At 38.4% G+C, this 17,809-nt stretch overlaps 1 protein-coding gene across 1 annotated transcript in view; it reads right to left on the bottom strand.

The window, feature by feature from the left end:
• The window catches only part of INSC (INSC spindle orientation adaptor protein), a 140,467-nt gene that overhangs the window by 91,607 nt on the left and 31,051 nt on the right, over nt 1-17,809 (bottom strand). Inside the window, exon 2 of the mRNA XM_009462852.2 lies at nt 13,439-13,532. Within this exon, the coding sequence (XP_009461127.1) occupies nt 13,439-13,491 (53 nt within the window). The 5' untranslated portion in view covers nt 13,492-13,532. The remainder of the gene's footprint in view (nt 1-13,438; nt 13,533-17,809) is intronic.

The raw sequence follows: 17,809 nt of genomic DNA, 5'->3' as shown, positions 1-17,809 counted from the left end.
AATCAAACATTTATGTGTGCACAGCTGATATGGAACAAGACATTTTTGCTCTGTAGCACTTCCCAAAAGTTTGCTTTCAACTATCTTGCCATCCATTGAATAACCTCCATCTACTTTGATACCATTTCTTGGTTCTCCCCTTTTTCCTTTGTTTTTTCGGCTTTCCCCTGTTTTGCTCCTGTCTAATCTTTATTCTGAGCTCAGTCCTGCTGCCATTTAAGATAGTGTAAAAATATTTCCATTAACTTTAGTTGGACAGAATATCATGTTCTTCACATAGATGCTTCCTGTGTTTCCATTGTACCCTTGGAATAACTTCAACAATAAAGTGTCCACAAAAGGCAAGATACAAAAGTCAAATACCTGAAACATAATCTATAAGTGCAACATAATAAAAGTTTTTTCTTTAAAAACAAGTAAAAGATTGCATATCTATAGTCCTTTAGGCATATTGCCCTAAATAAAATAACATGTATATATATATATACACACACACATACTTCATCACATTCTCTAAAATACTGTAAGGACCGAAAAGAATCAAGGGGCACTGCTAACAGTCACATTTCAGCTTAACGTTAAACTCTTGTATGCATTTCACTCCATCAGTCCAAATCCCTCAGGGTTAATATGAGCTCAGAAATCTGACCACTAACAGACACTAGCAAATTTAATGAGACTAGAAATGGGGTCAGACCAGCACATTTCTTAAGATCACTATACTATTTGTCAAAAAGGGGGAAAAAAGCAAAAAACCATTTACAAAGTTGTAGCATTTTTCTGCTAGCTTTCTTAAATTTGCTCATTACAGGTTACTGAACAACTGATTACAAGATCCACCCACCATCCCCAGGAAGCAGTGAACCAGATTAAGAGAGACCAGGCAATTAAGTAAGGAAGAAATTCCCAGGAAACGTGAACTGAAGTGACAAATATTGTATTTAACACAATATGGTACTAGTATTTCTAATAAATAACTGAGAAGACTAGTCATAGTAAGATCATTAAAATATCCTTAATTAAGTGATTTATTTTTTAAAATCAGATTGTGGGAAAACACCTCAGAAATAACAAGGTATGAGTAATTAATCATCATCCGCTGTTATAGCCATGGCTGTAAAGAGAGTTTAGTGAACTCACTTGCCAGGCAGCACCACTGTGAAAATGACGGTGAAATGTAACACATGGAAGGAACAAGTTAGTTTCTGTGATCAGAAACCTACTCTTCACATTTACTGAAAGCAGCTGCTAGGCAATATTCAACATTCCCAACCTGCAACAGTGCAATGGGAGGATGCACACATATCAGGCATAACAAGGCATATGAGGTCATACATACCAAGTGCTATATAAGTATCATTAAAATAGCAGCTTATGGAGATAGCCTAATAAAGACTTCCATTGCATTTCCCATAGCTGAGGTGGAGGAAGGAAAGACAGGAAGGTAAAGTGGTTTGCCTAAGGCAAGAAGATTAATCAGCAGTATAACCAGGGTAGAATCAGGAGGAATGATGTATAATGCTCAAATCAAAATTAAAGCTTCAACAAGCCTTACTTCCCTTTTGAAGACAGATGGCAACACTGTCTTTTCTCACAATAAGACAATAACAAATTCGGTGAATCTGCTTTCTTGAGCAGTAGGATGCCTTCATTAGTTTGATCTCTGTTTTCAAGTTGCAGGAAGAGGTGTATTCCCTTTAAGAAGGGCCACTTGATTCTTTTCCCTCTTGGTTAGCACAGTGAAGGTGAATGTGCCTGGAAGGCTTCAACAAAGCTTGCATTTTATACAGGAAAGATATTTTGGATATACTGAAGTCAACAGACAGGATGTCATCCTTAATTGCCTTCCAGGGCTAACAAGAGTAATTCCAGCTACCTTACATGACAGCAACAATAATATGGCCTAGATGCTAAAATGAGAGACAGATGTATGGATTTTTATTCTTGCCAGCAGAACACTAAATTCAGATTGCTTGATACACATAAAACTGCATAGAAAGTCAAGGTCTCACAATAGTTTTGCAAAACAGATAACCCTATATTGTAAATGGAAAAACAAAGACACAGTCTTTCCTGTAATTTGTCAAAGTTCAAAAAAACCTGGAAAGTAATGAAGTCAAAGATTAGACATTGCAGGCACTATGTTTTCCTTGTAAGCTGTACTGTTTACAACTTGCACCCTTCTGTGTGTGACAAAGTTGCTAACAAATCCAGAATAAAATTTTGTAAGATGCACGCCAAAAACTGCAGCCAGTGCAGCAAAAAAGTTTGCTGAACAGTTCACAGGGAGGGTTTCAGGCACTCCTATGCTCTTGTGGAGCAGAAAAGGAACAAAGATGCAGTTAGTTTCAGGTTGACCTGCCAATGCCAGCTCTACCATTTCTGGCTCACTGCTTCTTACACCCAGAAGACAGTGTTTGAGAGCAGCCTCAACCCCTTGAGCACAGCATTACTGCCAGGCACACAGCATTGCTCTGTGACCACATGCGACATGATTGCGAGATACAGGCTTGAGTTCTGTGAGAAACAGCCCTCCGAGTTCCTCCAGTCTTAAGTGCAAGTTTGACTTCTCCTTATCTTGCGTGTCACAAAACATACCAAGTTACCATGATGGTCTAATCCTTTCATGCTCTACTGTTTCTTATTCTGTATTCCTTTTTCCTTCTTAGCCATACAATTGCTGGGAGAGGTTCCTTCTGCATATTCCCTTCCCCCCAGCTAATACACTGGGTTCAGAAAGAGTACGCTTGCAGTTCAAGCTTAGTATTCTTTGATGCCAGGAAGCTCACACAAACAATACAGAAGCCAAGAACGTGGCTCCTACCAGCTACCCACAGCTGAAACATTATTACATGACATAACATTATTGAACAACAACTCCTCAATCAAAAGAGTTATTTAACTTTTATGGTAGGTTTTAGGAGGTTTTTCCTAAGCCTTTGTGGCAAATATAGACAGTAAAGATACAGTAAATAAGTGAGATGTCTAGATACTTAAGATTGTACCAAAAGTAAACAGTTTCAGGTTTTGAATTTTTTTTTTTGGCGGGGAGGGGAGGGAGGAGCATATGGAACACCACCTGTGAACTAAAAGGGAAGACTGTTAATGCTAAAACAGGTATAAAGTGTAAATCATTATAATAATAGGCAAATACCAAAATAAAATTTTGACTTAAAGTAAAAAAACTAAGATGACAATATAAATACACATATATCCCAAACGTCCAAGAATCCATCTACATTACTAGAAGACTTCACAAAGCAGATTCATGTCAATTAATGCCTCTTTCACAATGTTAGATTTACAAACAAGGAAGACAACTCCCACGTACAAGACAATCTTAAACACAGAAATAACTAGCAAGATTGTCTTCTGAAAACAGAGCACAGACATCCAATAGGGGTGGTAGAATTTGTGCAAACCTGATCAGCATCCCTTCTGAAATATGTTACAGACAAACAAGTATGATGAAGACTTGAACGCAAGTAAACATAACTGACCACAAACAACATATGAATTCTTTGAAAAGATCTTGCTAGTACCAGGGAAAATTTGCAGAGGAGCACAAACCATGGAGTCAAAGCCATAAAACAATGCCTAGAAGAGATAGCTACGGGGTGTAAATTTGACAGGGTTACTGGTTTAATGTCACAATTAAAGTTTCATGCAATACTTGTGAGGATATAGACAGAAACCAACACCTATGTCTGGCAGATAAGGTACCCTAGCATTCAGGCAAGTTCTGTCACTGTTAAAGACATTAATTTGAGGGTCCTTCCAGAAAAGGAAGTCCCAAAAACAATATATTCATCAGGGAGGTGGGAACTGCTATTTCTCTAATACACAAAAACAGAAGAGTCTTTCCTATAGACTCCCACATTTCAAAAATATGCGTTCTGCAAATAATCAGCCAAACAACTTCAATGGTAAAGGCTATACCAGCCCTAGCTTGACCCCTTTACAGTGCTTGTGTGCCACCTACTATGAAACATGCTGCTGACCCTGACAAGAGGGATTCAGGATAAATTCTTGACTGCCTTTAAGGATGAAAGATTGTGCTTGATCATTTAAAAAAGTTCCCAACTAACAGCAAACTGCAAATATGAAATACCAACTTTAATGAAAAAAGGTCTAGCAAGGCAAGTTGAACGGATTGTTTAAATTCATCAATTTGTTCACATTTTAAAGTCATCATAACTTCACAATTACTATAATGGACAAACTCAAATTTCCTTCAGGTTAAAAGCCAAAATTCTTTTGTGACTTCTACAGTTCAACATAAAATATTTTATAGCATAGCTCTGGGAAGTAGTATAATATGTTTCTACAGCATGTTATACAACTGAATATAAAGATATAGTGATAAAACTATCAGAATGAAAAGGTTAGGAAAAATCTTGCATTCTGGCAGACTTGCACACCCCAAAAATGCATAAAGTACAAGTGAAATGCAATTATTTTTACTGCCTGTGAGCTAAACTGCTGACCTACATTTTAACATCCTGAATATAGGAACAGAGATATTTTACGCAAGGATTCAAAGAGAAAAATAAAAATCTGTTGAGTTCGTATTCCTCATGAATGCCACCAAATGATGGCAAATCAATAGTTGCTACTTTACTAACATCATCCTTTGGATCCAGTCAACTAGCATATCTGAAAACCCTTCCCAGAAGGACCATATGGATACACAAATCTGTTTTAACTACCACCATCAAAACCCCCAACAAACAACCCAGCTTTCAGTTTGGTTACACGTGGAATATAAATCACTAAAATCAGAAATACTTCACAGTATGGTAAGCTCCCTTTCTGAAGCTATAAAATTCTTTGCTGAGTTGTTACAGGGTAACTGAGTGAAATTAAAAGAATGCAAGGTCATTAAATAAGGCATCATTAGTGCCTTGAGTTACGCAATAACTGAATTTATTCCTTTTCACCAGAAAGTAACTTGATTGCATTATTGGCAGAGCACCTTTCTTTCTTCTGTAGTACTGTATTCCTACAGCTTACTGCAAAAAGAGTTTTTTCAAAAAACATTTTCAATTCTGCAACAAGCATTCCATTCTTGAATGGTTTGTAAAAATTCATAGAGCAGCAATTTATAGAACCATGTAAGCACACTGAACTTGGAACTCTGAAAATCTTCAGCTCTGTCTCTTGTATTACAGATAACATGCTTTTTTTCCCCTAGAGTTTCTTACAGTCTTTATCTGAATGCTTTAAAAGAGCCACAACATACAAGTTCCTGAAATCATCCAAATAAAACTGATTATAGGGAACATAGGATTCAAATTAGCAGGGCAAGGTCTATGCACAGTTAGTAGCCTGTAAACTACAAAGAGGAAATAAAACCGTTGTTTTCTACTTTGCATGGACTGCTTGTCAGACAGGAAGTTCAGTTTGCAGATGTAGGTGGGAAAAGCCAGAAAAACACAGAAGCAGCCCTTGATTGTCAGCAGCAGACACTGTAGGAAACCATGAAATAGAAAGAATTCAGCATTTACAGTAGATGTGTAAACAGTGTAAGGACATATAGAATCACTGATTAGACAAAGCATTTAAAGCACTTGTACTTAAACATGATTTTATGACTAATTATGAACTTGAGCACAGTCTTAGAGTTGTGCATACTTACAAATGGATTGCTGATTCTTGAAGAGTCAAGGTGCTATAAAAAAAAAAAATGAAAAAGGGAAGCAAATCTTGTGAGGACAGGCCCTAATAACAGACGTGGTAACAAAGTGCAGAAGCCATGCGGATATGAAGTAGAAACATAACAAGAACTGAGACAGTTAAAAAAAAGTATAGACCAGAATGAGACAAGAGCAAATAACCTTTATTCAGGTTAATTCACAGAAGTCACACCCTAGGAATCATTCACTTGAGGGATTCATATCTAAGAAAGACAACCAAACAGGAAATGTTTCATTGAACTGGCATGCAGCCAAATGATTTGCTGCCCAAAATTCAGTCAAAACCAGAACTTAACTTGAACTTAAGGCCAGATGAACAGATGGCATCAAAACCTACAGATTCCTATCACCTATAGAATATAAGAGGCAAGAGATCATTGGCTAGATGAATAAAAAGGAACATACCTGTGCAATTTTGGCCAAGACTCACTTTTTGTGACTGAATGACATAATTTCCCTGCCTTTGACTCTGAGGAATAAATCACCCAGTATCTGTGAAACTTTAGACACTCTAGGAAGAGAAACACAATAGGTGGATCCATTCTTTTCCTGACAGCCCTATTTGGAGTTCTATTTCTTAATAAACAACATCTGAACACAATATTAAACATATTGAAAGGCTCTTCACAGGTCTCATACCTCAAACTCAATGTTCTCAGAACACCTCTTCTCAGCTGTACAGGGGCCACATGAAGCTCTAGAAGTAAAATTTGATGTGAATAGTCCTTGAAATAATTAAGTTCCTGAACAGGCAGCAATGGGTCTTACTTTCCAATTTTTTTTTTTAAACGCATCTTCCTTACTAGAAATATTTTGTCAAGTGTTGGGGGTTTTTTTGGATGAGAAATGCAGTTTGCATTATAAAAAAATAACCCATTATGGACTTCCATATTTTTCATCTCACATGTCCATATGTTCCATAAAGTTCTGTATGTTTGTCATCCTGATTTGGCAGAGAAACAATTAGAATCAATACAATTTCTGCAGTATAAAAATTCTGAATTTCTCCTGCTTCTATTTCAAGTCTCAACTTTCAACTTTTGGCAAACATCTGTCAAAATATCGATTAATCCCAAATATAAACAATTATTTTCTTCTTCCAGTTTCATAAAGGTTTTAGCATCATTTCAATCTTTCCCCACTGGGCAAGCAGCAAAGTACTTAACAGTTGTGAAAGACAACATGGTGCCCAGCACTTCATGGATGGAAGGCATTGGTCCTAGAGCTCTGAAGGTAGCCTTAGAAATGTTTGCTTTCTGTTTCCTTACTGAAAACCTGAAAGTTATTTTGAACAATTCATAGAATCATAGAATGGTTTGGGTTGGAAGGGACCTTAAAGATCATCTGGTTCCAACCCCCCTGCCATGGGCAGAGACACCTTCCACTAGACCAGGTTCCTGAAAGGCCCATTCAACCTGACCTTGAACACTTCCGGGGAGGCGTCACCCACAACTTCTCTGAGCAACTTGTTTCAGTGTCTCACCACCCTCACAGTAAAGGATTTCTTCCTAATATCTAATATAAATCTACCCTCTTTCAGTTTAAAACTGTTATCGCTTGTCCGATCACTGCACTCCCTGGTAAAGAGTCCCTCCCCATCTTTCCTGTAGGCCCCCTTCAGGTACTGGAAGGCCGCTATAAGGTCTCCCTGGAGCCTTCTCTTCTCCAGGCTAAACAACCCCAGCTCTCTCAGCCTGTCCTCATAGGAGAGGTGCTCCATCCCTCTGATCATTTTTGTGGCCCTCCTCTGGACCCACTCCAACAGGTCCCTGTCTTTCCTGTGCGGAGGACTCCAGAGCTGGATGCAGTACTCCAGGTGGGGTCACACCAGAGCAGAGTAGAGGGGCAGAATCACCTCCCTCGACCTGCTGGCCACACTTCTTTTGATGCAGCCCAGGATACAATTGGTTTTATGGGCTGCTAGCACACATTGCCAGCTCATATTCTGTTTTTCATCCACCAGTACCCCCAAGTCCTTCTCTGCAGGGCTGCTTTCAATCCACCCATTGCCCAGCCTGTATCCATGTTTGGGATTGCCCAGACCCAGGTGCAGGACCTTGCAACTTGTCCTTGTTGAACCTCATGAGGTTCACACAGGCCCACCTCTCAAGCCTGTCAAGGTCCCTCTGGATGGCAATTCATCCAGAATTCCCTGCAGTCTGCAATAAGAAGGTATTCCAGTTCATATCATCTGCTGAGAAAATAAAGTTTTGGGTTCTTTCTCACTGTGGATTCCTTAAATCCTTCAGTATTGTCCTTGGATTTTGAACCTAATCAACAAATTATTCTCCTCTTCTACAGCACGTCCTCACTCTTTAACCCCCTGCCAAGTCATCGCCAATTCTTCTGGATCTAAGGAGACAAACACATTATAGATTTCCAAATATCAATTTCATCTGTCTTTATACACAGTCAGACAGGGAAGCACAGACACAGAACAATATTTTTTCTCATAACCAAGCCAAAGCTGACCTCAACTTTTATACTATGAAATTCAGCGTCTCCTCCACTTCAGCTCTCTGTACCGTAAACTACTGTCAATTCAAGGGCCATCATGGCATGGTCATTGCAATAGGCCTGCTGCTATGTTGCTGTCTCAGCTATATGCAGGCTTCTCACACAGACCCTTCTGCAGCCCTGCTCTTGCTGCATGTTAGAGAAGCACAGTCCTCAGCACAAATTATTACTTAGGAAAAGGTTTCGAATCTGAACTTAAAAACACACTGATTTTTTGCATATGACACTGGCAAATACCAATTCCTGGGTTATGTTTGTTTTTTTAACTACTCCATTTATTTCAGTAAACTTGAGTTTGGAGCAAGCTGATTACAGTTCTACCTGGACTTAAAAGGCACAGTTTTCTTACATTAACCATGTCCTTGTTTCCATTGTAAAGTAGGTACAACTTTACAATGGAAACAACAAGAGGTTTTTTTTTTTTTCTTAAGTTCTTTTATGAATCCCCTTCCTTCATTAAATTCCATCATATCCTACATAGTGTACAGATCAGATCACTACAGCTTGTATAGTTCCTTTCACCAGAGTGTGCACACACAGTGAACAGATCTCCAGCTGCCACATTAGCTACCATGCAGAAATAAAAAAATAGCACTGCAAGAAGTAAAAAACTTAAGACAAACAAAAAGTAGGCTAAAAAAAAAAAAACACCCAAAAGGCATACTGGAAGAATTCAGATTTCTTAAGAGCCAATAGATACTCTAACACTGATATTCTTAATAATGAAGGGCACGTTAATCTTAATTTATATAACAGTACACCTAAGCAGATCCTCTAGAGAAGTTACTAGAACACCTGCAGATACATAGTACATTTTAAAGAGCAATGCAAGATATAAATATGCATGGCGTGACTTCATTCATATTGTTCTTTCATAGGACTCAGATCTTTAGTTCAACAAAAAAAGGAAGAAAGTAACAAAAGGAGGAAGGACTGTCTTTTGGTTAAGAACTGGGAGACAGGAAACCTGGATTCTATTTTTGGCTCTGCCACAGAAGTGTCTTATGGCAAACTTTTCCAGCTTTGTGGTGTCAAATGAAGGAAGTGATCTTAAGAGATGAAATGCTAAAAAAGACTTAACCAAAAGTAACTAGATTTGACAAACTTGTCTACTTTCTCTGCCTCACCTCCTTCCTCTGAAGCAGTGCTAAAAATTTTCATCTATATCCCAATGATGATGTAAACTTCCACCAGAAAACAACATAATAATAGTATTAAAACCAGGAAAAAGAAACTAAATATAGAACCTATTAGGTTTATCTTCCTGGTCCTCATACTCAAAGTATTCACCTTTTATGAACAAACAAACAACCAAAAAAAAACCTTTAAATAATCAGCATTGCCTTTTGTTTGCATGTGACTTGAAATTATAACCTTCAGTATCATCTTTCCTTTTTGAAGCTGTAAGGTTGTTTAGACAATATATTAAACAGTCCAGCAGTATTGCATTTCTGAAGATCAGTAAGACAAATTCTCTCTGCCCCCACCCCCACTTCATTTTCAAGAGTACCTCCAAGATATATAGCCCAAACTTCAACATCTTTCAGCAACATGAAGGTTTTTTTTCCAGTTTGGTTTTTTTTGTTTGTTTGTTTGATTTTGGTTATGGTTGGGGTTTTTTTTTGGTGGTGGTAGTGGTGCTGGTTTTTTACCTAATTTCCATAGAAGACGGTCCTTTATTCCTTTTTTTAAAAATATGTCTAATCATCCTGTATTTCTCACAACTGCAACACTGAACTGAACATATAATTCAAGAAGCAAAACCAGCGTCCTATTTCACTTTTTGTTATGAGTACTCTTTCTTTAGCTGAATGACTTCAGATTCAGTACTCCACATGTTAAGTTTAGTTTACTATCCAATATGAAAAGTACAAGAAACCATAACTACAATGAAAAAAAAGAAGAAACCACTGGGTGAATTACAATTTTAACTTGAAGAAAACAAAAAGGCCAATGAACTTTCATTACACAGGAGGCAGGGGGAGGGACAGAAGAGAAAGGCAGCTTCTTTCACATTGGCTTTCCCATCTGGAAAAACTCTTCAGAAATATGGAAAAACAATACCAATAGAAATATGTGAGGAAAGGGTCACAACATTTTTCAAAAGCTATACTAAAATAAGTCGACTGCAGAATGGGGATATGCATCTCTAAGGAATATATACACACTTCACAGGCTATAGTGAACTGGCCATCACTGATGGCAACAGATTACTTTTTACGGTCCTGTAAAGTGCTTTATGTAGGACTACCGACAGTTTTTGGAGAGTAACTAGACTAATTCTTTTAAAAAGTGATCTATTTCCAACTGTTTTCTCTCCTAAGAGACAAAACTATCACTAATTGTAAGTTCCTAACTCACTGAAACAGAAAAAGTCTCTGTAACAATAATTTGTTTTTTGCCTCAGGATACTATATAGTTTTAAATACTGTATCCATAGCAGTCTAGATGTCAATTAGAGAAAGTAGGTCTGACAGTATCTTAGAAAACCACTAGCATAGTGACTCAATACTCTAGAGACTTTCAGTAACAAGCTGTGATTTCCCACAAAATCTGAGGAGAGAGAAGAGTGTAAACAACAATTCATGCAGCACAGAGACTTGGTTTAAGGCCCCAGTTCTAAATTCCTTATACAGCCAAGATAATGATTGACTTTAATGGCTGCTGTGGAAACACTTGGAATCAGTTGGTATGTGTATGGTACACTTTTCCTATGGAGACAGATATTATTGCTTGGGGATGCGTCTGCTTTTACTTCTGAAAGATTCTGACCTAAGCATGAAGCAAGGCATGGTTGTGGTGCTACACAGGACTAACCTCAGTTGGATTTGTGTTACCTTTTCCCTGCAACAGGACACAACAGTGCATTCCTTTAAGTTAATTCAAGTCTCTCTCATGAAAAGCAGGAGCATAAGCTGGAATCCTGAGTCAGGCATGCAACCTAGACTTGTTTACAGGAACAATAAAAAAATAAATAATCCTTGGATCTTGTTAGTTACTTTGAAACCTGACTTAATCCTTTTAAATACCCTATAGGATCCATATCACTCCTTTCTCTAACCCAGAGAAAAATATTTTGTACAATTCCTGGACTTTATTGATCTAGTCTATACTGTGTTCTTCCTGCAAAATTCTTAGCGTAAAAACACATTTCATCATTTTCAGTTCTGGCCTTCCCTGTGCCTTCACTTGTCTGACCACTGACAGCTTCAGTCTGCCCATTTGTTACATGGGCTTTCTCCAAAACAATCCTCATCAAAAGGAAAAAGGATTCTCTTCCAAAATAAACATGGAAAATAAGAGCTTTGTATTTACTTGAGGGTGGGGGAGAATATTTATTTATTTTTAAATTTCACTATATAGAATTGCCCTGCTGAGCCAAGCAGTTTGCGAGAACATAGTGCTTGCTATATGGAATTTCTCCAGATCACTTCTTGTGCCAAGATACACCATAGTGCAGAGTTGATGTAAGGTGGCATGGTTTTGTTCACATAGCATGACAGAGTTCTGCTTCCCTGAATGCAGGAGAACTGACCTGCAGGCAGTTTCCTTTTCCAGAAATCTCTAGCCTATGAAACTCAGTGCTTTTCAGTTCTGTGCTGCTGTTACCATTGAGTGCTACATACATTATTCCTACTCCACATTTCCAGTTGCTAGCATAGCGAGTCTGCAGCTAATTTCCCCATTTATGTATTTGAAAAAAAAGAAAAAAAAAACAAAAACACAAAACCAACAAACACCCAAAAAACCCAAAAAAAACCAAAAAACACCCTTGCCACCATCAACCCGGCTCAGCCCTTGCCATCCATAGGACCTACTGCCTCTGATTCTGTTTGCAGCTAGTTTTCTACTACAGTAAAAGGCTTCACTGGCCCATTTTGCAACCTAAGTTCTTGGCACAGCCATTGGCATTACAACTACTTTGACTTTTGATCCAGGATTCAGCTTCTGGAACCCATTAGTTATCACCAAGCAATTAACCTGGATGTCTGACACCTTATCTGACCATTGGGTTAGCCTGAGCATTTCCATAGCAAAGTCATTAATCTGTCTTCACTAGTGTGTGCATCTGAAGTGATATTCCATGGCTCCAACCCATGGAAGAAAATTAAACTAATAAGTGAGACAGGACACCTCATTGCTGTTTATACTAGTCCACTCCATGCTTGGCTATTCAGGGCTTCTAGGATTTACTGATTTCCAAAGCAAGTTTTGGCTAGAATCTAATGAACAGTACCAGTTACCTGGGATCCCCAAACTATGTTCCTCCACACAACATTTCTTCCAGAAGACAATATACTCATGTGGTCTTACTGTGACTGTGAGCTTAATGGCATTATCAAAGTATCTGCTGGAAGACTCAGGTAGGGAAAGGTAGAGGAAATATCAAATTCCTGATAGAGAAAAGCATTGCATTTTAAGATTGTATGTCAGCAGCCCGTGGATTACAATAAAGACTTACAATCTGACCTGAAGAAAGAAAACTAGGAGAAAGACTGAAAATTTAATCCTTTTTATTTCTGATTTTATTCCTGCATTCAGCACCCTCTCCCCACCCCCACAAAAGCAACCAACCAGTTGTGCCACATATCAAGACTATAGTTCAATGAGAATGCAGAAGGTTATTGTATTAATAATTAATTTTTTTTTCCTTTTCATGGAACCTCCATTATGCTAGAATCTAAACTATAATATGCAGATGCAGCTACTAGATGCCAACCAACAGCCAGATTTTAAAAACCTGTTGATTAGTGGAGTCACCAATGTCTCCAGTCCCACCAGGGCACCACAGGCTAGAGAAATTATACTATAACCTTCATATCATTACCATAGCTACACCTGAAGTCAACCAGGTTAAAGAAATTTATATTTATAGTTTTCATCAGTCTTCACAGAGTGCAGAGAATTCCAGTGATTTCTATTATGACAAAGAACTGACCCAGTAAATACAGTCACGTCTCTACTGCAAACATGTTCATTCATTTAAAATGATGATTGCTTATTCACTGTCATGATTAACCGGACTGCAGGTAAACAAATTTGCAAATGCCTTGAGAAATGCATCCCAGACTTCCACATTAATCCTCAACATTTTGTATCACCATTACTTAAAAATGAGTTTAAAAATGAGTTTTTAAGCATCTTTGGATCCTCAAAGGAAAGCACAGCTGCAGCTTTAGAGGCATTTAATCACTCGAGTCTGGATGACAGGGTGCAGCACTTACCGCTGAACAGGTAATGGAAGTGAATCTAGGTGGTCCTCGCCCTTAAAAGCCATATTTATCCTATTCTTATGTGCACTTCTCCATAGGCTGGAATCTAGAAAGAAAACAAACAGTCGTTTAGTAAGCCTAGGGAAACTCAGGCCTCTTCAGTCCAGGGCAGCATGGAATTCTCCTACTGATCTGTGGAACTAACTCATAAAAACCAATTCAAAAGGCTTCTTTTCCTCAGGCTACCATACAACTCCAACAGATAACCAATGCCATTAAGTACATTTCATGGCATAAGCATCATCAGGTTTGCATATTCTTGAAGTTCCTGGACTAATGCACAGGTCAGAGACATCTGGGCTGAACATTTCTGAGTTAAAATCGAGTTGTTATTTAGCCTCATTTATTTTGAATTAACTTGAACTCGAGAGGAAATTGATTTAGTATGGTTGTAATTCTTCAGGTTATTGTAAGAAAGATTGAAAGAGAAAGCAAGTGTATGCTCATATGATTTCAGGTTCATTTAGTACTACATTTACAGAAAGGCCCTTGATGTCTAACTTAGTGAAGTACTGGATCCTTCCATGTTAAACTATTTCATTTTTCTATCAGTTTGAAATGCTGTACACATCTTTTTCCTCCATGTTTTTCCTTTATACCTGGTGGCCAATGGACACATCCAAACACTATTGTACTAGAAAGAGGCAAGAGAGAAGGAGAAAGAGACTTTCCTCACTTTCACAAAAAGGAGGGGTGCTGTCTCCCTCCCTCCTCTTTTAATTAGCCCCATCTTACATTAGGGCATTACCCACTATAGATCAATGCATATTCTCAACAAAAGCCAGAGAGGATTTATTCTACTGGAAAATGTGAAGTCATTCCCACTCACCCACATGGCCAGAGGAAGAACTAATGCAAAATACTTGAAGGAAAAGATTAATCCATGACTCAAGAAGAACAAGGAGGAGATGAATGAATTTGGAGGAGGAGACAGGAACAGTGAGGAAATTATGCTTTCTTGGATATGAAGAAAAACATGAGATCAATGGATCTCATTCTTAGAGAAAATACTTTACACAGGAAATTAATGCTGTTTGTGTTGCCAGTGGGGGCAGAATGTTTTCTATGTAGCCACTTGTGAAATTCTGCTATTTGGTTATTGGCTACATTCTGCAAGCTGAGTCAGCCAGCATTTAAGATATTTGCCACTCCAAATTGCTCTTAATTGACACAGAGTGGTCTTCAGCATCTTTCCTAGCAAACTGATCTCATTGCTAATGCTTGTTCTTGTTTTTTTTCCCAAGATCCCACAAACACTGTCCTGAGTACATAAAAGTACTACAACCAGAGTAATGCATTCACATGCTCTGTCCACTATTGGCACCAGATTGCTTTGGTAATGGTGTTGTCCTGTGTTCCTCCCCACCCCCGAATTTTCCTGGAAAAACAAACTTAACCTTCTTAGTCCATGCATCTAATGAAGGAGCATATTGAAATATGGGAGAAGAATCTGTTAAAAAAAAAAATTAAAAATAGACAGTTTAAGTGCTACCGAACTCTGATTTAAAAAGATTGCAAGTATCAGATATTTGATAGACTGTGCCTGGAAAATCATATGCCCAAGTATAAAAATATTAGTATGTATCCTTCTGCTCCCATGACATACCAAGATTTGGAAAACAAGCTTACTGTTGATTTTTTTAAAGCATTTAGCATATGATGCACAGACTTCACTAACAACTGGAATAAATCAGTGATCTTCATTTCATTTTACTAGTGGAATTCTTTTGTCTCCTTGTCAAAGAAATTTAAGATTACCAAATACAAATAATCATATAATCAGATTTACTAGAAATAGCCAATTATCACGATTACCACTATCTTAATTTGAAAAGATACTCTTAATCAAAGATGAACACATCTGCATAAAGTCTTAGTATCCAGGATTAAGTTTTCTCTCCTAAATCCTATCATGCAAATGACCGAGAAAACAGTCTCTCAGTCTGCAGAAGTACAGACTTCACGGACACAAGCTATCTCCTTCTGCTCAGCATCAGGCTCAGGATTTACCTTCGTATGCTACCAACACAGAATCAACAGCTTCCCTCTGGCAAGCTAAAGCTACTTCACCATTAGCTCAGCCCACTAACAATTTCTACACATACAAATCAAAGCATCTGTTTGTACTCCATTACTTGTGATCGGTGACATAATGTACACAGACATAAATTAGATTATTGCACGTCATTGTTCCCTATAAATTAGAAACCTGACAAAAATGCAGCTTTTTATATGCTGTCTGCCCACAAAACACACATTTATATTATGGCTGAGAGCCTTTAAAAACATGATCAACTCCTACTTAGAGGTCACTTATGCTCCAGGAACAATAACAAAATGCCACACCAATATCTTAACCAAACAGTCTGTCTCAAGACTATAATTAGATATTAGCTAAAATCTTTAAGCCCAAGTTAATGTTGACAACACAAGGAAATGCTCTTCCCAAGCACCTGGCAGTCTGCCAGAGGACCAACCGTACCCCCAGGACAGAAAAGTACCACACTAGCCTGCCTAAACCCATGACTACAAGAGAGGCTGAAGACTCAGTGCCTGATACGGCACAGGCTTCTAGTCCTGCTCAGAATGGCTCCTCCACATGCTGGGCAATTACAGTGCTCAATGGCAGACATTGTTCAGTTTTTGGTGTTCTCATTCACCTTTCTGGGTAAGACTAAGACCACTGTACTTCCTGGTAAAGACCATGGCAGGACTGATGAATCCTTCTGTTTAGATGATGAATCCTTCTGTTTAGTTGATGTTGCTTTTTATTAAAGGCCACATCACAGTGTTGGGCTCTAGTCAGCATTTCTAAAAGGAAAGTCTCCTACTATAGCTGACCGTGTAGATGACCGCCTAAGCATCACATCAAGTCAAAGTAAGAAACTTTCAGAGTATCAAATTTTTCGTCTTCTACAAAAAACTTCCTACTCGGGTTCAACAGCTTCTTTACTCTGGCAAACACAGGACAGACATGGAAAAGCAGAGACATGCTGTTGCTAACAGAAACACATAGGCTAGCAACCTGTCATGAAAATCTCTCCAAGGCTTTTTCTTTGAGGGACTGATATATAGGTAGGGCAATGTGCACAGCCTCTGCTTCAACTGCTGTCTGAGCTTCTGTGCAGAGGCACCAAGAAGGTCAATAGTTTTCACACAATGGCTATACGCCACTAAAACAGGTGGCATGAACATGAGCACACAAACTCAAGGGTACACAAACTGTAAGCATATGCCCACATGCCTCTTAATCCCTCCTGCTAGCTGCTTCCTCACAGATGGTGGAGACAGTGTGGCAGCAAGCAGAACTACAGATCTGACACAGTGCCTGAAGTCAGAGACCCTTCTCCTAATGACCGTTTAAAAGATGCCCCTCTGGCTTAAAATGTCATAAAAACATATATATATATGTATATAATATATATGTTATGTAAGTATACACATACACACAGTCACATTTATTAAGCATACACATACTAATACACAAGACTAGCAGAGTTGTGCAGGAGAGGCTAATATTTTTTTCCATTGGCTTCAGTGGCCACTGCTCAGGCCCACAGCTGGTTAGAGATGCTGTCTAGGCAAACTTGTACCAAAAAAATAACACTACTTGTAGTTCGCAGTACTGGTCATTTTGATGCAAGCCTGAGGGACACTTATGCTGAAATAATAAAATTGTCATTCTTGGACTATTATAAGGCCAATTTTTTTAATACCTTACATAGGATTTTACATAAATAAATGTCTGCACATAGACTTGTCTCACGATTATAAGTAACGACTTATAATCAGTTTAATTCTTTGGGTAGATTGCAGCGTGTGCATATGGCATTAGATGGATTCAAGGCAGCAGACTCTCCTTGTGCCCTTCATCTTTCTCTTTCTCATGTCAACACTGAATTAGATATTAAGATGTTATTTCCTCATGTTTACTAGATAGATGTAGATAAGCAGACCACAAACTACATTTCATTCCCATCGGATACAGTCAGCCAAAATCTTCCTTCAGAGAACTACTACACAAGAAGAAAACAAAGCATCACACCTGAAACAGCATGTAAGCATTGCTCACAGAAAAAGCAGTGTCAGCAGAGGATGTGACCTTCACAGCCAAAAAAATCTCCAAAAACCAAAAAACACACAACCAGGAAGCGGTAACTTGCTTATATACAAGCACCAGGCCCTGATGCTGGCAACGGACACAGAGAACTAAAAACAGCTTAAAAACCTGTCAAGCTAGCCCACCCATAAGTTAAAGAAGGACTCTCATCCTAATTTACACCAGGCTTAGCAGCACCTGTGAAACCTGTGCAATGCCTCCTT

Source organism: Nipponia nippon, unplaced genomic scaffold, assembly GCF_047370975.1.
Source record: "Nipponia nippon isolate SJK-2023a ecotype South Korea unplaced genomic scaffold, ASM4737097v1 scaffold_10, whole genome shotgun sequence".
NCBI lineage: Eukaryota > Metazoa > Chordata > Aves > Pelecaniformes > Threskiornithidae > Nipponia > Nipponia nippon.
The sequence above is the reverse complement of the archived record's forward strand: the minus strand, read 5'-3'. Positions and strand labels throughout refer to the sequence as shown.